This window comes from Aulonocara sp. 'chitande type north' Nkhata Bay, linkage group LG18, assembly GCF_057382095.1.
Source record: "Aulonocara sp. 'chitande type north' Nkhata Bay isolate Kocher_YH1m ecotype deep benthic linkage group LG18, A_spYH_male_GT1.1, whole genome shotgun sequence".
NCBI lineage: Eukaryota > Metazoa > Chordata > Actinopteri > Cichliformes > Cichlidae > Aulonocara > Aulonocara sp. 'chitande type north' Nkhata Bay.
In genome coordinates this window covers 1579192-1601440 of record NC_141361.1, presented here as the reverse complement: position 1 = coordinate 1601440, position 22249 = coordinate 1579192, and the positions used below count along the sequence as shown (strand labels likewise).

At 40.8% G+C, this 22249-nt stretch overlaps 1 protein-coding gene and 1 pseudogene across 2 annotated transcripts in view; both read left to right on the top strand.

Moving 5' to 3' along the window:
* LOC147307576 (uncharacterized) overlaps positions 1–22249 on the top strand; it is a 293817-nt pseudogene that overhangs the window by 238237 nt on the left and 33331 nt on the right. The gene's annotated exons all lie outside the window — the stretch shown is intronic.
* Positions 16321–21826, top strand: LOC147307578 (caspase-1-like). The gene is made up of 9 exons (XM_086271829.1): positions 16321–16353; positions 16513–16686; positions 16775–16976; positions 17108–17248; positions 17336–17445; positions 17701–17788; positions 20719–20770; positions 20919–20965; positions 21130–21826. The coding sequence occupies exons 1-9, from the start codon at positions 16321–16323 to the stop codon at positions 21681–21683; spliced, it is 1401 nt and encodes a 466-aa protein (XP_086127955.1). The 3' UTR covers positions 21684–21826.

Sequence of the window (22249 nt, the reverse complement as noted above, 5' to 3'; positions counted from 1 at the left end):
ATATATTCCTGATGATCGATATGAATCAAAAACATCACGTACAACAACTAATCTGACCATAGCAGCCCTAACCCTGGCAGACACAGCTCTCTACTACTGTGCTCTACAAACACAGTGATACAAAGTGTAGAAGAGGCTGTACAAAAACCTGAACACAGATATCTGACTACTCTTCAAAGAGGAGGGAAGTGGTATTCAAAGCACAGCTTCATATCAGATGGATTCTGCTAATTCCTGTTTTATCAGAGTCACTGTGGTTACAGCTGCTAATGAAACACTGTGGGAGGATTCACATGAGCAGCAAATCCACATCAACCACAAACCAACTGCAGGAACGTTCAGACAGAAAGAAAAATATAACGATGAACTCTCAAATTAACTAGTTTTATTCAGTATTTTACTCTAAAGTCCACAGATATGTGCTGGGGTTTTTTTTCAAAACATAAATTACAAAAACTTTACATAAACAAGTTTTATGAATACAAGAAATCATAAAATGCTTGGAAACATTATAGGATTATGAAACAAATCAAATGGATTAAAATGTGTTGGTTTCTTTAGTGAAATTCTTTTCATATAAAATTAATGTTTCCTAAGATTTGTTTGTGTTGAGGTTTGGTTTTGGTGTTTGTAACATGCAGAGATATGAGAGGAGGAAGAGGCTGAAGGAGGAGGAAGAGGCTGAAGGAGGAGCAACACTGTCACAGAGCAGAAAAGGACTCCCACTGTCAGATACATTCAATATGTGAAGCATACAGAACAGATAGTGTGTGGAAGATGCTGTCACTGCATTACTGGCTCATGTTTCCTTTGTTTGTGATCACACTAACAGGTCGGTTAAAGCAGGAAGAAGAAATGTCTTTAAAGGATCTGTTTGCTAGAAATCACTGGAACAGGCGCTCACAGTTTAACATCGTCTTTAACAACATTTATCTCTTCCTTTAGGTGTCAGCTGTGATCAACTCACTGCAGTCAAGGATGAAGAGTCCACTGTAGAAGGAAACACTCTCACTCTGTCCTACAGATTCTCTGGACAAGCTAATGTCAATGATTATTTCTTCTGGTATCGACAATATCCTGGAAACCCACCAGAGTTCCTGATCTCTCATTTGGCATCAGGAAACATATTGAAACAAGAATTTCCCACAGTGTCAGTTAAAGTGCATGACGATCAAAAACAAATGGATCTTCAGATCTCCTCTGCTGCAGTGTCTGACTCTGCTGTGTACTACTGTGCTCTGCAGCCCACAGTGACAGGAAACAGCAAAACTCTGTACAAAAACCTTTGGAGCAAAGACAACAGAATACTCCACAACATCCACTAGAGGGAGCCACACACTGTTGACTTCTCTGTTTTCTGCATTACTTGTGATGATTGTAGCATCCCCAATTGAAAAGATGATCTCAAACCTATTGAACAGCCATGTCTTCTCCTCTTCCTGAGCTTCACTGTGTCTTTTTTAGCTCTCCGAGGCTTACCCATAGAGGCGGCGGCTTAGCCTCGGTCTCTAAATGTAAATACAAAGTCCGACAGCTAACCTCTCCTTTCTACCTCAGCTACGAGGCTCAACTTTTGGAGATGACCGCCCCTCGAACTACTCTGTTTGTTCTGGTTTACCGGCCACCTAAATATAATAAGACTTTTATTCATTAATTTGCTGACCTTCTTAGTTCTGTTATTTTTAAATATGACTGTGTGATTATTATTGGTTATTTTAACATTCATATCTGCTGTAAGGACGATCCGTTAGCTAAAGACTTCCTTGCATTAACTGATTCTTTTAATCTTGCCCAGTGAGTCAACCAATCAACCCACACTAAGGGCCATACTCTCGATCTGTTTTTTCACATGGTTTGGACATTTGCATTAGGGATATAAGCAATGTTGGGATTTCCTGTTATCTTTGATGTTAATTTATGTAATTCTGAACTTCTGAACCATCCCATGGTTGATGACTTTGCCAGCACCTTTTTTTTTCACATGCTCCTCCATCCTCAATACTTTTGCCCCTATTAAAATGAAGCAACCTAGATCCTTTTCCCAATGTTGGCTAAATGATTCTACACGTGCCTTGCGACGTGCGTGCCGCAACGATGAGAGAAGAAGGAAGAAAGCGGCATGCCTCAAGGATCTGTCCTTGGTCCCCTGCTCTTCTCACTGTATATGCTTCCCTTAGGCGCAATCTTTGAGAAGTACAACATTGCACATCATTGTTATGCCAATGATATTCAGATCTATTTCGAATTAACTGATGATCCTGCCATGTCTTGTACCGTTTTCGTGAGCGTATGCACGAGGTCAAAGATTGGCTCTCTGGTAACTCTCTTATCTTAAATGACAGGAAAACCGAAATCATCGTGTTCGACAGTAATATCCCTTGCGGCCAACTCCGTGACGCCTTTGGTCCGACACTGTTTGTGACCTGTGTGATTTTGGATAGCTCATTTAAATTCGACAAACAAGTGTCTTCTGTTGTTAAATCCTGCTTCCACCAATTTCGTCTTATTAGCAAAGCCAGACATTATGTCCCGCATAGAGACCTGGAAAAGCTCATCCTCGCCTTCGTGACATCTAGGTTGGATTACTGCAACTCCCTTTTATTATTTTTTATTTGGCCTGAACTCTACTCTTCTCCATAGACTGCAAATTGTTCAGAATCCGGCGGCTCGTATCCTTACTGGTACGGTGTGTCTCCATTACCCCCGTCCTTGCTGACCTGCATTGTCTTCCCGTTAAGTACCCTATTTAATTCAAAATCCTGCTGCTCACCTTTAGAACTATTAAAAATAAAGCGCCAAATCACCTCATTGAACGACTTAGATCGGGGTGGCCAGCTCCAGGTCTCAACAGCCGGTGTCCTACAGGTTTTAGATCTCACCCTGGGTCTCCACACCTGAATCAAATGATTGGTTCATTACAAGGCCTCTGGAGAACTTCAAGACATGTTGAGGAGGTAATTTAGCCATTATATCAGCTGTGATGGATCAAGGACACATCTAAAACCTGCAGGACACTGGCTCTCGAGGCCCGGAGTTGGCCACCCCTGGCTTAGACCATACACCCCTGCTAGGGTACTAAGATCATCTTCCCAGTCATTTTGGTACAGCCGAGACTGCACGTTTGCCTTGGCTGCCATGAAATAAAATACGCTATAATACAATTGTCTTTGACTTTGCACAGCATATAACAGTGAACATTGCAAACCTTTGCACTGCCGACTAAGCGTGACAAACTTATCGTGGTGCGTTAGCACCCTCTGGTGGGTGAAAACCCTTACACTTACGGTCAGCTGCTTTATGCTCTGTGAAATAACAAATACACATGTACACAACAAAACTTTGATACCAACCTTGTTCCCGCATCAACCTGGCGCTAAGGAACCATTTGTGACACCTTAACTGCCATCTGTTTCCTGTTTCTTAACCGCTGAGAACGCCACATTCAAGCTCGCGCTGTTGCTGTATCGTTTATGTAAACTGACTTACGACACCGTGTAGGTCTATACCTTTTCAAAGTAAAAGCATCAACTGTTTCCAAGCTGAATAGTAAGCGCTTATGAACCAATTTTTAATAAAGTAAATATTAATAGGTTATTTACAGCGATAATTACACAGATTTAAATAAATAATTTCACAGAAACTTCATGTCAGTCAGTAAGTAAACACAGAAACAGTGACAGACAATCAGATTTATAGATTTATGTTAACTCCTAAATTAGATTGTTCAGATAAGGATCTACCAAGACTGTCCTTTCTCTTCACTTCTTCATTTTCTTCTTCTTCTTCTTCCTCAGTAAAGTACAGTATAATGAGTAAAGTATAATACCTTGATGCTTTTTTGCCTTGGTGAATAAAAATGTAAGTAAAAAACAATAAAATGAAATAGCTTGTTAAATTCATTGCAGCAAAATGAAGCAGTGTTAAGTGTTTCAGTGCAACTGATTATAAAGTGTAAATACAACGCATGTTTATCATCAGAAAACTCTTGTTCTCATAAAGAACTGCTATCAGGAAATTTCAGTGAGGTTTTATTACAGACACAGCTCAGCTGGAGGCAGAACAACAGAAGAACTCCAGAATAAACCAATTTCATCCATTATTTTACTCCAACCACAGAGCCAGCCTTCATGGTCATTCTCTTCATGTCTTGCAGGAATACAAGACATTATATCAGCAGGGGGAATAACACAGGGCTGTGAATGAGTCCTGTCACTGTGATCAGGCTCCTCCTTCTAATCCACCAACTTAGTGTTGATGAAGACTAAACAGAGAGATCACAGCTTCTTTATACTTGCTGTAGCTCACAGTTACTCTACACTGCAGATATGACGCCTCTGTTCATCTCAGTGCTGCTGGCTGCTATGTGCCTCGGTATGAACACAACTCTGTTTCTTTGATATCAACATTGACGTGATTCTTTAACAGCACACTGATACTGTTTGTTGGTGTTTTACAGAATGCAGAGCACAAAAAGACAACGTGCTGCAAGCAAAAGGAGAAGAGACTGCTGCTGCAGGAGGCACAGTAACACTTCACTGTCTCTATAACGTCAGCATTACAACAAATCATTATCTCTTCTGGTACAAACAGGATGGAAACAACAGCCCCAAATTCATCCTGAGTCGTGTTAGTGGGGATCAAGGAAACACAGCAGCCGAGTTCAAGGAGAGATTTTCCTCCACACTGGATTCCAGCATCAGATCAGCTCCTCTGAAGATCCAGAAGCTTCAGCTGTCTGACTCTGCTGTGTACTACTGTGCTCTGCAGCCCACAGTGACAGGAAACAGCAAAACTCTGTACAAAAACCTTTGGAGCAAAGACAACAGAATACTCCACAACATCCACTAGAGGGAGCCACACACTGTTAAACCTCTCTAGCTTATTAGAATACAGACTACATTCATTTTCATGGATTTACCAACAAAACATTGTTTCTTTACCTTTTTATAAATAAAAGCACATTAAATATAATAAGAATCATCTGAAGTCCCTCAAGAGAAGAAAAGTTCAGAAAGAAAAATACCCTCAGACCACAAATTACATTTTAAATGATTAATACACTACGAGATAAGATAAGATAACCTTTATTAGTCACACGTGGGAAATTTGTTTTGTTACAGCAGAAAGTGCAAAGTTACATCGCAAAATTTAGAAAAACTCTGGAATAACATAAAAATAAGATACTCTCTACACAATAGAATAGAATAAGATGAAATACTATATACAATCGAATAAAATAGAATAAAATAGAATACAAATACAAATGCTATATACAACTGAGTATAATACAACGATGCCAGAAAAGAGTATTGCACTTAGTGTTATTACACATGTGAGGATGTGAGTGTTGATCAGTTGGAGTCTTTGTTGTGGAGTCTGACAGCAGTGGGGAGAAAAGACCTGCGAAATCTCTCCGTCCCACACCGTGGGTGCCGCAGTCTCCCACTGAAGGAGCTGCTCAGTGCTGTCACAGTCTGCTGCATGGGGTGGGAGATGTTGTCCATCAGGGATGACAGCTTAGCCGCCGTTCTCCTGTCACTCACCACCTCCACTGGGTCCAGAGGGCATCCTAGAACAGAGCTGGCCCTCTGGATCAGCCTGTTCAGTCTCTTCCTGTCCCTGGCAGAGATGCTGCTGCCTCAGCAGACCACACCATAAAAGATGTCATAGAAGGTCTTCAGGAGTGGGTCCTTCACTCCAAACGACCTGAGTCTCCACAGCAGGTACAGCCTGCTCTGCCCTTTCCTGTAGAGGGCGTCTGAATTATGAGCAATGTTCCCTCTAAGCTGCACGTGTGCGCAATTGCTGGCTTGGTCTCTGCGGACAGAAAATCTGCGTTGCGCACAAAAAAAAATCTAACCTGAATTGAAATTAAAATTAAAACTTTAACAATTCTGTTTTGCAGTGTTAGTCAGTGAGTGACTGGCTGCTCCCGTATGGGATCAGAACGATGCCACCTTATCCCACAGTCCAGCCAATGATGCGATTCACATTCGTATATACGCAGCTAATCAACGTGGTTGACAGGCTATGACGCGTCCTTATCCGCCGACACCGGTGTTTTAGCGAGCAAAGCGGCTGATGTGGAGTGAAGCCACGTTAATGACAACGTGTACAACCATTGGAGATGTGAGCAGGACAGACGGAACAACTGACGGAAAAAGTGTGGACTTTATACCAGTTTTTAAATTGTGTTGATCGGCCACGTAAAACCAGAGTTATGATAAAATATCTGCAATGTTTGTTTTTCTTCCTGAATACTGTCGTTGTTTATATTTACTGCAGGAAGAAACGGTAAAAACGGCATTTTATAAGGAAAACGCTCGAAAGCCTGTGAGCAAAACCAACACCAAAAAAACCCCGCCCTTTCCCATTGATCGAAAAATGTACCATGTCGACCAATCAAAAAATGACGCAAGATTACTAATTACTAGTAATCAGATTACTTTTTTCAAGTAACGAGTAATATAAGGGATTACTATTGCAAAACAGGTAATTAGATTACTGTTACTTTCCCATAAACACACTGCGTTACTGCGTTACTAAAACCGTGATTTTTTTTGCGAGAGTGTCTCATGACAGTGACGTAAGCGAGTGCGACATTCGTGACAACAGCTGTGTGCAGATCAACAATGGATCATATATCGAGTGCGGGAGAGAGTATGAGCGTGCAGCGATTAAAGCGTGGAAGTACTGACCTTACTTTGAGTTTGATTTCATAAATCAAAATAAAGTGACAAAAACATTAGTGTCCGTTTTTCACTGCATGGGAAGAAAACGTCTTTTTACAGCGGAACCCCCCGCTAAACTTTACGAACAAGCACCGACAGTACGCTACGACGGGAATGGGAAATTTACAGACAAACTTGCGGATTCTTCCACTTCCACTTATTTTATGTGCTGGAATGTGCAGAAAATACGTTTAAATGTTAAACTAATTTCTTCCAGTCAGAGAATGTTGCATATAATTAAATTTTTGCTTGATGCATAAAGTTAAAAGATTAAAACTAATAAAACAAGTTTTAAAAAGAGACTTTTCCATCTGATTACATTTTGTATGATGGATTATGTAGAAAAAGTAGAATTGGGCTGAAAGATCTATCGCTTTATCACCTCTTCAGGTTGTAAATCGTGTTTTTAAAAAGTAACTAAGTAACTAAGTAATTAATTACTTTTGAAAATAAGTCATCAGTAAAGTAACAGGATTACTTTTTTGGGGAAGTAATCAGTAATTAGTTACTGATTACTTTTTTCAAGTAACTTGACCAACACTGCTCACAATACAAGTCAGAGCTTTATATATATATAAAAGAAAGTTGTGTTTTAAAAATTGGAGTTCAAGTTATTTTTCCTTCCAATAGTGTTAACATGCTGCACAGGTCATGAACAAGATTTTTTTTTAAATTTTCATTGTAAGAGTGATAAAGCAGGTAATTAAAAGTAGTCTAACATAAATGCTGTAATCTGATTATTTTAATAAACATCGAGGCTGGCGTGACCACAGTGCACACGTCTGCTGTTGCTCACAGTGGTCCAAGGGACGCTCAGGGAGTTTGTGTGTTCGCTCAGACACATGAAACATTAGAGGAAACACTGATTATGAGTCCAGTCCAGTTTATTGTTCGGATGAATATCAAGGTTCCTGTAGCTGTCCACAGCCTCAATGTCCCAACCTTGAATGTTTAGTGGTTGCAGTCGAGGATAAGGAACCATCTCCGTTTCAACCTGAGATGCAGACAAAGCAGAGTTGTTCCTAAGAGCCTGCGCCTTGGATCCACTGTCAGGGGATACAGAGCGGACTTGATTCTACGGAGAGCACAAAATCAGCTTCTAAGTGAAAGGATAAGACAGGTCCATTTCACTATAGATCCCTCCAGAGCAAGATTAGCCAGACTCTGCAGGAACTGGAAACCCTTCTACCCTCTCCAATTTTAGAAGAGGTTTACAAGTTTGTGGACAAGGCTCAGCAGGCCCAACACTCTAAAGGAAAAGAAAGACAACGCAGGAAATTCCACACCTTGCCTTCAAAAACACACACTCCTCAGTCTGAATCCACACAACTCAGAGAAGAACACACACCTGAGGACAGAATCCTTAGACTACGATGACCTGGATGACTGAGAACCTTCACAGACAGTCGAGGATGTTTGTGCCTGCAGAAGTGTACCACCAGCTCCTTGGTTTTACTAGTGTTGATCTGGAACGTGCCAAAACTGTTGAAATTTGTCAGACATGCTCTCCATCAATATGAGAAAGCAGCCCTGTTATTGACACATGACTTCTTCCTTTCATTTAATCTGATATTGTAACAGAACCTGAAAGGCACACAGGGAGACACGGCCAAAGCCAACCATCCACAACTAATGGAAATGATCAGTGGGAACCAGCAACAAATAAATTCATCCAGTTGTTGATGTTTTTTTGAGGATATAGACATCGAAACTGAGGTGATCTAGAAGTACATTTTTCTATTCAGTAATACATAAATGAAAACAATAAAAGTTGTTTTCTTTGTGATGCTTTAGGCAGTAAGAACTATATTTCATGTATTTACTTGAAATAGTTGCTCTATTATTGTAGGGTCTACCTTACAATGTGCTGTATAAAAAAATGAATTGACCTGAATTCCATCTCTAGTTCATTTAAGTACACAGTTTGGGTGAGGTTGGGATACAGCGACTAAACCATTTGTATAGATCTTCACATATCCTCTGCCAGAAGCTGTGGACAGGCATTCAAGAACAAAAAGCATGGATATAGTTCTCAATGGTATTGCCTTTGCAGTGGGTGCATGTTTGAGTCTACAAGAACCATTTGTCTGTCCTGTATAGTGTCGTCTGTGGAGAGTTTTTGTATTATATGAGTCGTAAGATGGGGCTTTTAGTACTTTTGAAGGTATGTAAGTATATTTGTGTCCAGAAGTATTGATCTGGATTCATGGAATGGTCCACAATCACCAATATTTAACTTCTACATTTTCAATAACAATTTGGGAATAAAGAAATTAAAATAAATTAAAATTATGTTAGCCAGATGGGTATTTCTAAATTCAGTTGATTGAGATTAAAAGTGGCGAGTGTTGGTGTGGTTCAGTGGGTGAATGTGAGGCCGTGCTGGACATGGACGTGCCTGAAGGCTCACAGGCAGCTTGGCAGATGGCTGGAATTCCGGGACCACACTGTTCCAAAAAATAGTAACGTCAAAGTATCTCACTGTATATTTTACAGTTTTGTCTTTCTAGAATATCATTAAATTTACATAAGCAGACTGTGATTTTACATGTCAAAGGTAAAATAACATAACATCACTGTAAATATAGTAAAACACAATTTACTTTTTTAAAATATATTTTTAGTACATATGCATGTTTAGATTGTAAAAATACATCCAGAAATGTATCATAACTTCACAAATATTTCTCTGTTATGTGAGAGAATGATCTGTTAAATCCAAATGTAATACTATGGAAAAATATATAAAATGATCGAAAATCAATGAGTATAATCAATAATTAAACAGTATTTGAATTATAATTGTGCTGAAAATTTCATGTCATCTAGGTCTGATTCAATAATTCAGAGGTAACAAGTGAAAATATAATTAATAGGAATAAAAACTTAAAAAAAAACATTGCACGGCCACGCTGTGCTAATTATATATTTAGAAAAAGAAATGTAGAGGCAGGAATTGCAATTAATATAAATCTCAAAGTATTCCCAACATTCCTGAACAGAAATAGGCCTCTGCACCTGGGGTGAGGGTGTGGCCATGACAACAATGTGACATGCCATTGGATGTTGGGACACATAATAACATGACGCTAAGCATCGGCCAATGAACGTGAACTAACAACCACAAGGTCGCGGGTATGGCTGCACTGTAGGAAAACATCCTAATATAAAAGTATTGTACTGCATTTCACAGTTTTGTTCTGTTCTTCTAAAATATCACTAAAGTTACGTAAATAGACTGATTTCACATTTCAAATGTAAATTAACATTAAATCACTGTAATGCAATAAAACATAATTTTCATGATTATTAAATGTATCTGTCTGTACATATGCATATTTAGATTGTTAAAATACATTCACAAATGTATCAGGATTTCACAAATATCTGTCCGTTATTTGAAAGATTGAACTGTTGAATTCAAATGTGATGCTATGGAAAAGTATATAACATGATTCCTATAAGCTTGTGTTACATCACATAAGTATTATAATTGTTGCTATTTAGGGCGATCGTGGCTCAAGAGTTGGCAGTTCGCCTTGTGATCAGAAAGTTGCCGATTCGAGCTTCGGTATTGTGTCCGTGGTCAAGACTCTTCACCTACTGGTGATGGCCAGAGGGGCCAATGGTGCAATATGGCAGCCTCGCCTCTGTCAGTCTGTCCCAGGGCATGCGATGCATTATTTTTTAAACCAACTGTTAACTGTATATTTCTGAACATTTACATATTATGATTCATATTGCCACATTCATTGACCTTGTTTATAGGTAATTTCATTGTTTGATCACGTTAAAAAGTTCCTAATTTAATGTCTAAAAGCACTTGGAAAAGGCAGAACCCCATGTGAAATTAGCGCAACAAACTGTATTGTCATTACTGGAAATAACCGTATTTTTATGAGGAAGTTATTTTCTGTTATTTTACGGTGGTATTTTGGCGCCCCAGCTGCCAGAATATTGTGCTTTTTACAGTGTAGCTAACATTAGTTGGAAGGAACACTGAAATACTGGAAGAGGTCACAGTTTCAGGCTGTTTGTGTCCTGCTTCACTGTCTTCATGGGACTGCCAGTGTCAAAGTTTGAACTAATAGATCGTTTTCTTACATATTTTTAAGATGTTTTTTTTAACAGTGCAGACGAGGCATGACGAGACGAGACAGGAGGGCCCGCTGACCTCTGGCAGAGATGGCGCAGGACCGGACAGCGTGCTGACCACTGGTGGAGATACAGCTTGACCAGATGGCAGCGTGGCAGTTGCCAGTTCAGCTAGTGGTGGCATGGCAGCCATGGTTGGTTGAGATGGTGTTTGAGTTTGCAGTTGAGAGTGGAGTGGCTCTCCTGAGCCCCCAGCGGAATCAGACGGCTGCACACCAGTTTTATTTAATATCATCTATCGTCCACCTGGGCCTTACACAGAGTTTCTCTCTGATTTCTCAGACTTTTTATCTGATTTAGTGCTGAGCTCAGATAAAATAATTATTGTGGGTGATTTTAACATCCATGTAGATGCTAAAAATGACAGCCTGAACATGGCATTTAATCTGTTGTTAGACTCAATTGGCTTCTCTCAAAACCCACCCACCACTTTAATCACACTAGATCTTGTTTTAACATATGGCATAGAAACTGAACATTTAACAAATGAGTTTTTAAACTAGCAGAGATGTAGGATAAGTATAAAAAAGTGTGGACAAAGTATTTACAGCATGAATCATCTGTGGACTGAAGCAGCACAGAGCTGAAACATGAGCTCCCACCTGAAAGTGAAGATGCTGCTACTAGTGTGTAAAGCAGGAGGAAGTGAGAGAAGTTCAAATCCAGATCAGAGAGGAGGAGGAGAGATTCAGGGAGGAGCTGAGCTGTTACTGAACTAGAAGAGAGAGAAACCTCCACATTCAACAGAGTTCAACACAAACCATAAACTTTACCTTCATTCAACATGTTGTCTTTGGACTATTTTGCACTTTCTTTACTGATTCTCACCATTCTAACAGGTACGTTACAATCTGTGTGTTTAAAGAAACACATTTGAATTGTGATGATTTATAAAAGAATAAAACATGTTTCTGTTCCTTTAGGTGTCAGCTGTGAAGATCTCACTCCAACCAACAAAGAAGTGTTCAGTGTAGAAGGCAGCACTGCTACTCTGTCCTATAGATACTCCAAAGCTGCTGATGGGAATGATTATTTCTTCTGGTATCGACAATATCCTGGAAAACCACCAGAGTTCCTGATCTCTCACTTTGGAACAGGAGAGAAAATATCAGATCCAGTCCCTGGAATAACTTTTAATGTGAGTGGAGACAAAACACTGATGACTCTTCAGATCTCCTCTGCTGCAGTGTCTGACTCTGCTGTGTACTACTGTACTGTGAGGCCCACAGTGACAGGAAACAGCAAAACTCTGTACAAAAACCTTTGGAGCAAAGACAACAGAATACTCCACAACATCCACTAGAGGGAGCCACACACTGTTAAACCTCTGATTCTTGTGTCATTGGACTGATGACAAAGACAACAGAGAAATGAAGCAGTAAAGATCAGAGACAGAGACAGAGCTGCTGTGGAAGCACAGAACTGTTTGATTGGTTGAGCTATTAAACTGGCCCCGCCCACTGAAGCTGTGCTCATCCAATGACATTATTTGTTGGTCATTGTGCTGCAGTGGAAGAACATTGTTCATGTGCTGTCTGTCTGGCTTTAATAACTCCAAAGACATGTTGCTGCACCTCTTTTTGCTTCTATCTCACATTATAGGTGAGTTTAAGAACAGGGATTAAAGTTTAGTTGAAGCTGCTGCATTAAGCAGATATACAGACTGCATTTCACTACTTTTCTTTTTTCTTTTTCCAGGACTAACAGCTGGAGACTCAATCACTCCTCAACAACCTGAAGTCACTAAAACAGAAGGAGAATCTGTCACATTCACATGTGACTATGAGACAGATGCAGGTGTTGCTGACCTTCACTGGTACAGACATGATTCTGACCTTCAGGCTCCTCAGTTTATACTCTGGAAAAGAGGAAAGGGGGGCACATATGAATATATTCTTGATAAACGATATGAATCAGAAACATCAGATCGATCAACTAATCTGACCATAGCAGCCCTAACCCTGGCAGACACAGCTCTCTACTACTGTGCTCTACAAACACAGTGATACAAAGTGTAGAAGAGGCTGTACAAAAACCTGAACACAGATATCTGACTACTCTTCAAAGAGGAGGGAAGTGGTATTCAAAGCACAGCTTCATATCAGATGGATTCTGCTAATTCCTGTTTTATCAGAGTCACTGTGGTTACAGCTGCTAATGAAACACTGTGGGAGGATTCACATGAGCAGCAAATCCACATCAACCACAAACCAACTGCAGGAACGTTCAGACACAATAAAAACTGTCAAACATCAAAAGCTGCTCATTTACACTATTTTATATTTAGTGGATGAGGACATGCAGAAATGCAGCAGAAGCAAAATAAACAGAGTAACAGAGGTTTATCTCTTTAAGGTAAAATCTCTCACATGAAGCTAAAAGTCCAACCAGGAAGACCATCTCATGCTTGTTCCATTTATTCTCTGAACTCATCACATCAGATGATGATGCTCTCCTTCAGATTTGGTGAAAACATCAATGTCCTGCTCTCATTTCTCAAAGTCTCCCCCTCTCTGCTGTTCTTAGTTTTCATTTCAGTGTCAGATGGATGCAGCCCTCCTCCCCCCCACACATTTCATCAGGACCAGAGTCTGTGGGTCCTTCCACTGAGTTCTTCAGCAGTCCTGCTCCACCACCAGGCTCCCTCTGATCTAAACACTGAGGACCGCTCACACATTTCTGCAGCAGCAGGGAGAGTTTCCAGTCAGCAGAGTTCATGAGTTCACATATTTTCTTTCACAGGAACTGCAGCAACATTTCAACATCACATCCTCTTTAGATTTTATAATCTTACAGAGATTATAAAAGACAAAAGTATGACTTTGGACGCAGGATTCCACAATAGCAAACTTTAAATCTGATGAACCAGCAAAGACAGACTCGACATAGCTGCTGTAAACCAAGAAGAAAACACGTGGAGGAAACCTGACAGCATTACTGTATATGTGTGAAACCAACAAGGCAAAACAAGCACAGAGTAAACATCCAATTTATCAAGAAGTGGGGACAAGGAAAGCACTAGAAATGAAGAGGATTAGGTAGACGGGGAAGCATCAGAAACATGAGGAAATAGTAAAGAGAAGAAAAACAGGAGAAGCTGTGAATGTGACAACCTGTGAGATTTGAACTAAAGACATGCTGGAACAGTGGGGACGAGATTTTCTCACCTTATTGTTTTGTACAAGAATATTTAAGGCATTCACACAGCTCAGTTAGATGTGGTCAATATAATGTGACTGGTACATGGTCAATGAACCTGATGGAGGAAATCAGAGATGACCCGGAGCCTGCGAGCAGAACCAGGTCCTGCATTTTTAGCTCCTGAGCTTGATACAAGCAGCAGAAATTAACAGTTGGTCTTCTTTCTTTTAAATTCATAATCTTTTGACAAACAAACATTTGTGTTAGTTGAAATTTGGCGGCTCAAACTGGTGCTGCTTGAAAGCTAACTCTTGGTCTGGTTTATGTCCTGAGTCTAACACACTGATCATGAGGAAGTTTTGGATTTTTAATGAAGGGTTTTCCCCTGACGCTGCTTCTTCAGGAAATCATCTGATCTACACTTATTATCTGTCCTAATGCAACATTTACCTGCAGGCCAGGTTTGACGCAGCATTGCTGAGCGGCCTCATTCTTCTGCTGGGAGTCAAAAAGAAAACGATCTATTAGTTCAAACTTTGACCCTGGCAGTCCCATGAAGACAGTGAAGCAGGACACAAACAGCCTGAAACTGTGACCTCTTCCAGTATTTCAGTGTTCCTTCCAACTAATGTTAGCTACACTGTAAAAAGCACAAAGCTTCCATCCAACAACCAAACACAAGCCCAGGTTTGGTGTAAAAGTGCAAATAGCCAGAACCCGTTCCAGGGATGCAACTCTCCTGTCCACCAGCAAAAATCCCAACATAAAGGCATCAAGCTGGGGGAAACAGATGTATCCACCCTGGTTATCGCCAGGGCCTCCAACTTTGGCTGCCACCTAACCCACACTCTCTGTGGAGCCCCTCCCCTGGGCCTGGTCCAGCTTAGAGCCTCAGAAACCCCATCCCACGTACCCAGACATGGTCCACTGGTCAATGCAGCATGGATGTCTTCTGATTCATTCTTAGTCTTACCCCTCTCTCAGGACCAGTGTGCATATAGGGACCCTGCCAGGGGCAAATTACCATTGAAAACAGAGCTCCTGGTATCATTTGGCACCATATCCCTCCACCATGATAAGGTGGAGATTCGTGGAGGAACATTACATCAAGTAGTTCCTGAATTATCTCTAAACATGTCCATGAGTTAATCGGTGAAGAAGCAAACGTATCACCTGTGTAAAGGAAAGCGAGCCTCATTCCTGTGTTTGTTCTGGCATATTGTGAAACCAGTTCGGTGAGTTTCTTTTCAGGAAACTGGAAACCTCCCAAACAGCCAAAGCAAAACCAGTTTGGTCCAAAGAACTCAGCCTTCACGTTATCATGAAGAAGAACAATTCTAACTAGATTCCAGCTCAGTATAAAAGAGCATCCAGTCAGTCAGTCAGTCAGCAGGTGTTTCCAGTGCAGGTACAGTTGAGTCCTTCTTTTCTGAGCAGTCTGAGCTCTTTAATCAGAGGACAACCAGGACTCAGCATCTCTGCTGTAAGTCTCTGATTCTTCATTTCTCATTTGTCTTAGCAGCAGCAGCAGATGTTGTTTCTGTTTTACGTTGAAGAAGGTTTTTCTTTCATCTGTCACATCAGAGATGGAGGATGTTGCAAAGAAAGAAGACATGAGAGGAACATGATTATTTTGTGTTCTTATTGTGAAACATCTTGGGACAGAAATGACATTATTCAGATTTTATGTCAGTGAAAGTGTTAAGTTTGCAGTACTGTGGTAAAGCTGAGAGGGGTAAACTTGGACTGGTGAAGAGTAGCTGAGCTGTTTGCATACATTTAATCAGACATTGTTTAACTGTAAGGTGCTGTTTGAGTTAATTCACCAAATTCTAGGTTTTTTGGGTTTTCGTAGTGGCTGGAAGCTGGAAATATGTAACATCTGAATTTGGTCGGCTAAATCCACAAAGAGCAGCTTCAGCTGATCACAACCTGGATACAAAGAAAACCTGAGTGGAGCTTCCAGTACAGGGTCTCATTTCCAAGTCGCCCACGCTGCCCCACTGCACCTGGGCTTAGAGTTTCCCCACCTGCCAAATCTCACTTTGATGCCTGATTAGGATCCCGTGTGTCTACATTCAATAGTCTTCAGGTTTATTAGGCTCAAGTCTTATTATCTATTAATCAGTATCAGCAATACATTTTCTCATTAATATTTTTAAAAATCAGTCCTGAATAATCCACAAGAAGCAGAGATGATGTGATGCACAGTGAAAATCCCAAGAGCTGATGTGATGTGACACATTCTGTCCCTCCAGCTCAACATGTCCTCTGATTTCTTTCTAGGTCAGAGATGGAGACGTGGACAGACAGTCAGGGTAAAAAAGTATGTTACTGTATGATTCATATGAGATATGTTGATTGTTTGATCTTAGCCTCTTGTAGTAACTTCCAAACCAATAATAATAATAATTACTGCAAATGACTGCATAAAAAAATCAGCTTGTGTTAAAATAATCTGAAGAGTTTCTGTTTGGTCTCTCAGATTTACCCAGTGACTCAACAATCACAGTCAAATCGCATCGCCCTGCTGATCAACATTGAAACGTTTAATACAAGTTTATACAAATGTAGAGCTGCGAAAGATGAGAAAGTCATGCAAAGTCTACTTCAAACTCTTGGATATGAGGTAGTGAGATGTGGGGACATCACTGCAAAGGTAACTTTTAAAAGCAGAAAAGGTTTCTTCACTTGCACCCAGTTTTACAAACTGGTTAAATGATCCAGTGACGGATTTCTTCTCACAGATGATCGATAAACCTCTGAAAGAATTTTCTGAACACCCAAAACTGGCCCTCACAGACAGTGTGTTTGTGACTTTGGTGTGTTATGGAGGCACGGGAACTGAGGAGTTTGAAATTGACCAAATCTTTCAGCACTTAAACTCAAAGAACTGTCCTGCACTGAAGGACAAACCAAAGATCGTCATTATTTACGCCTGCAGAGGAGGTGATTCTCATCTGTCCTCACACACCCAACAAACAGCATGAATGAATCTTCAATGAATTTACTGTTAATATTTGTTCATTTGAAAAGGTAAAAGATCGACACGTTTCAGTAAGTCTGTGTGTTTGTTTCAGTGGGGGAGGAATCGGTGGATTTACTTGATAGGACACAATTTGTGCCCACAGACGACATCGAATCTCTGTCAGTGAACTCTGTCAAAGGTCCTCGGACACACAATGAAAAGGATTTCATCATTTTTCATTCCAGCACCACTTGTAAGTGCACCACCCTCCAATAAGTAACATTTAGAACAATCAAACACCGCCTAACTACAGATATGATCTGGTTCTGTTTGCTTGCAGACACAGGTTCATACACTCATGAAACATACGGTTCTGCCTTCATCCAACACATCTGTGAGGCTGTCAAAAAGCACTGCCTTAGAGATGACATTGAGGAAATATTCAGAACGGTAAGTTTGGCAAGTGGAATATATGGAATACACAAATACATACGACATCTATCTATCTATCTATCTATCTATCTATCTATCTATCTATCTATCTATCTATCTATCTATCTATCTATCTATCTATCTATCTATCTATCTATCTATCTATCTATCTATCTATCTATCTATCTATCTATCTATCTATCTATCTATCTATCTATCTATCTATCTATCTATCTGTGTGTGGAATCATGTTAAGTGCAGTCTAACCAACAGGTCATGCAAAGCTTTGAAGAATTCCCATCTGAGCAGATGCCAACCAAAGAGAGAGACACTCTGACAAAGCGCTTCTACGTGTTTCAAAGTTAGTGTTACAGGTTTTTGATGTGACTTTAAGATATTGTGTTGTTTTGGGATGACAGGACACACGAGACTGCATGAAATGTTCAGTCTGGTTTATTCACATCAATGAGCGACTGATGGAACTAAAGAGCAATGATGATGATGATGATGAACAAAACAGAAAAGCATCCCACAACATTACAGTTTTTCTCAGTCGCTTTGGTGCGTTTCTCAGATCAGAATTGAAATTCTCATAACTATTAGTTCAACCTCCACAACACTCAGTCATTTGTGCACATCATAGTAGCAATTTCTCCTCTCTCTGAACAAACTGCAAATGATTTTGGACATGAATCAGTTGCTTCCATACATTTCCCTGCTGCTTTCTGACATTTCCATTTGCTTATGTCATGTCAGTCAAAAGTAATCATACCTATGGATGCTGAATAGTCGTTCCCAATAAAACTAATAGTCATACATCCATTGCTTGAGTCATCACACACAAAATTGTTGAACTAGTTATCACATGCCAAATATTGGCCATCTGTCAAGCAAATCCTATACCTTCCTGTATCATTGTTCCTGGAAATGTCTCCGAAATTGAACAATTGATCTCGGGTGAATTACAGCTGTCACTCATGAGGAGGCGTGTGAAAGTTTAGTTGTAACCAATGACAAACAACTTGTTCACTGTCAATTATGGATGAATCCTGTGAATCCCCAATTGGCAAGCATATATAAACTGCGCAGGAGCTAGTGTGTACCATTTCTACACTTCTGTGACACAAAATGGAAGGTCAGCACCGTGGAAGAGGGGTGAAGATGCGGGGAGGAAGGGGAAGAGGGAGAAGAGGCAGATATAGGCGGATTCCTAATGAAATAAGGGCTACAATTGTGGACCATGTTGTCAATCACGGCCTCACCATGGAGGAGGCTGGTCGAAGGGTGCAACCCAATATTGGAAGAACTACTGTCAGTTCAATCATTCAAACATTCCGTAGGAAAAACAGGTATGCAAACAGTAATACACTGTACTGTACTGTGCCATCTCAGACACATCACATGTTACTGTACTGTATTTGCAATTTCACAAAAAGTTCACTCTGCACCACATAGGATTGTAAGACAACCTCGCGGAGGCGGAAGAGGGCCCCTTTTTACCCCACAGCAAGAAGAAGCCATTTGTGCAATGGTCATTGCAAACAATGCAATAAAGCTGAGAGACATACAAAGCGCTGTCATAGAGAATTACACGGTATTTGGCAATATTGAATCTGTTCCAATTTCAACAATTGACAGAGTACTCAAGACAAATGAAATCCACATGAGCAAATGGCCCTGCTAGCAGCCATGGATGCAGCATGTGACGACATCACAGCAGGGTCCTGCAGAGGATGGATTCGCCACTCCAGGAGATACTTTCCTCGCTGCATTGCGAGGGATAACATCTGTTGTGATGTAGATGAAAATATGTGGCCAGACAGACAGGAACGTCTGGATGTGCCAGAATGATTTACTGTACTGTTACATGTGCTGTTTATTGTTCACATTAGTGCACAGCTCTACCAAATGGGTGATTTTATGTTTACATGTATTCTACAGTGAACAGGTGACTGTAGCATATTTTTCTTTTGCACACTTCTGTAGGATTACAAACACTTCTACACAATGGAAATGTGAAACGTACGTATTCAGTGTCTCAGTTACTCCCAAGACTCCCATAACATCTACAGTGACTTCACTGCACATTTCAGATGGCTGTACAGGTAGGCCATAGTGCTGTCGTCAGCATTTTCAGGTGTCACCAATTGTTTTTGCAATGGGAAACACTGAAATTATAAACTGTCATAGTGGAAACATGACAATGCCATTTGACTATCTTGTTCATAAAGATGGTGTCAAGACTTTTCATTTTGATGGCACTGACAGTTTCATTGACATGGATACTTGCTTTTGAGGTATGGATAATCAATTCTGTGCATGTGACGTGCTTTTGCAGGCTATCCACTAGGTTTTGCAGTTTGCACTAATTGTTTTGGGAAATGCACTAACTGCTGTGCAAATGTTAATGGTGTTCTGAGGAACGCACCAAAGCGACTGAGAAAAACTGTAATTTCCCCGTGGACAGTTCTGTGTGGCATCAGTCCATATGAGAGTCCTCCATGATCCCACAGGGCTTCAATAATGAGGTCCAGGCTCTGAGGAAGCCGGTGCATGGCTCACAGTGTTTCATTGTGTTTGTGTTTCATTGTGTTTGTGAAGTTCACCTGATCGACACACCAGCTGTCAACAACTGTACCATCCGTGCTCCAGTTATGTTGAGTCTTCCCAGGCACCTCAACCCCTACTCACATCTTGCGTCTCAATGGGTCACATGATAGAGTGAGGCAAGGTTTCACCATAGTTTCATCCAAAAGCTCTGCTGATAATGACCCACACCTTTTTTTATAACTTGGATCTTGTGATGAGGCACATGATCAATAGTGTGCCAATGATCCTCTTAAGTGGACAACTCCCACTAGAGTTTAAACACCAAAGGAGAAACCTCTTCAAAAAGCTTCATGAGGTCCAGTCGCCGTCTTCCAAAGCTGCTTAGATCGAATAAACGGTAAATGGACTGGTTCTTATTTAACTCAACACAACGTGCCTCATTCACCTTTTCTATATAAGAGCTTTCTATCTAACATGCACACATATTTATATTCTGATGGATGCGTTGAATCCATCAATCTTCTTCAGTAGTTTATGTAGACTAAAAATGACCATGACAAGCAGAGGACGAATGTCAGCACATCAAAGTCTCTTGGTGGCTTTACTGCTTTCACTCAACTGATATATGAGGAAAAAACACTTTGACTTCCTACTTTTGTTCTGTTTCATTCAAAAAAACAAAACATGTAGGTGTTGTGAAAATTGTAATATTTGATTTTAAAAGAGCAATTCTGATTCAAGATGCACCTGAAGAAGTGAAGCAGTGGTCTGCAGGAAAGGAGTCTCTAAACAGGTATGAACAGATCCCTTCACTCAGCCTGTTTGTTTTATGCAGATGTAAGAGCTACATGAAGTCTTCCCTCTGTGACAGTATGAGTGATGATGTCCATGTTAGCATGTTGCCAACGACTGTGCTGGTTTGACCCCTCCTCTCCCTGCAGGGTGGAGCCTGATGGCGTCCGACGGGTGAGCTCGGATCTGAAGAAGTGTACGTTTGATTTTATGATGATTCTTGGAAACAAATCCAGCCGTCTTTAAACTACTGTGTCGCTCATTCATATCTCTGATATCAGGAGTCACCATCAAAGAGCCGATCAACGAATAGATGATCGATCAATAACTGCAGCTGGATTTATTTGTTCTCTCTATCAGATTCCTATCAACTCACAATCGACCCAAACACAGTATACAAATGGATCCAGCTGTCTGACAGCAACAGAGAGGTGATGCGTTTGAATGCACAGCAGCCATATCCTGATCATCCAGAGAGATTTGACCGCCCTCAGCTGCTGTGCACAGACGGGCTGACTGGTCCTTGTTACTGGGAGGTTGAGTGGAGTGGATATGTTTCTATAGCAGTGAGCTACAAAGGAATCAAACGGAGAGGACACAGTGATGACTGCTTGTTTGGACTGAACAGTCAGTCCTGGAGCCTGGACTGCTCTTACTCTTACTCTGTCTTGCACAATAACACAGAAACCTTCATCCCCAAAGACGTTGTCTCCAACAGAGTAGCAGTGTATGTGGACCATCCTGCCGGCACGCTGTCCTTCTACAATATCTTCTTGGACTCTCTGATCCACCTCCACACCTTCAACACCACATTCACTGAACCTCTGTATCCTGGATTTGGAGTCTGGTCTCATAATTCTTCAGTGAGAATAATGAAGCCGGTCCATGTGCACTGCTCTCCTCCAACAGAGTAGCAGTGTATGTGGACCGTCCTGCCGGCACAGCAAACAACCTCTATCCTGGATTTGAAGCTTGGTTTCATAATTCTTCAGTCAGTCTGTGCTTAGTTCAGTATAAAACTCTGAGAAGCACTGCTAAATAGACCTTTCAGTCTGCATCTTGCACTCAAAAACACTTTCAGATTCATGGATTCAATGATTTAAACTCCTCTAAATGATTCCTTCTTAATTTCAATCCGTTGAAGATTGAAGCTTCCAGCAACCGTAGAGTGTGAGCCAGGGTCCAAGCTGGACAGGTCACCAATCTGAGACAGGGCTGACATTAACTTCATTCCACTAACTGCATGTCTTTGGACTGTGAGAGGAAGCTGGAGCACCCAGAGAGAATCCAAACAAACAAGCTGAGAACATACAAACTCCACACATGAAGGTGAAGCTGGACTCGGGACTTTGTTGCTGTGAGGTGACGGTGCTGACCTCTGCACCAAAGCTCTTCTGACATGGGGCTGAGAAAATATTTTGCACTGCTGATCAGAAAGAGAAATTCCTGCTTGAACAATGTTCTTTGTGTGATAGAGACT

Coding starts and splice junctions, on each gene's coding strand:
- LOC147307578 (XM_086271829.1), top strand. CDS start 16,321: ATGGAGACGTGGACAGACAGTCAGGGTAAAAAA. Junction 16,977..17,107: donor TATTTACGCCTGCAGAGGAG/GTGATTCTCATC, acceptor TGTTTGTTTCAG/TGGGGGAGGAATCGGTGGAT. Junction 17,249..17,335: donor TTTTCATTCCAGCACCACTT/GTAAGTGCACCA, acceptor GTTTGCTTGCAG/ACACAGGTTCATACACTCAT.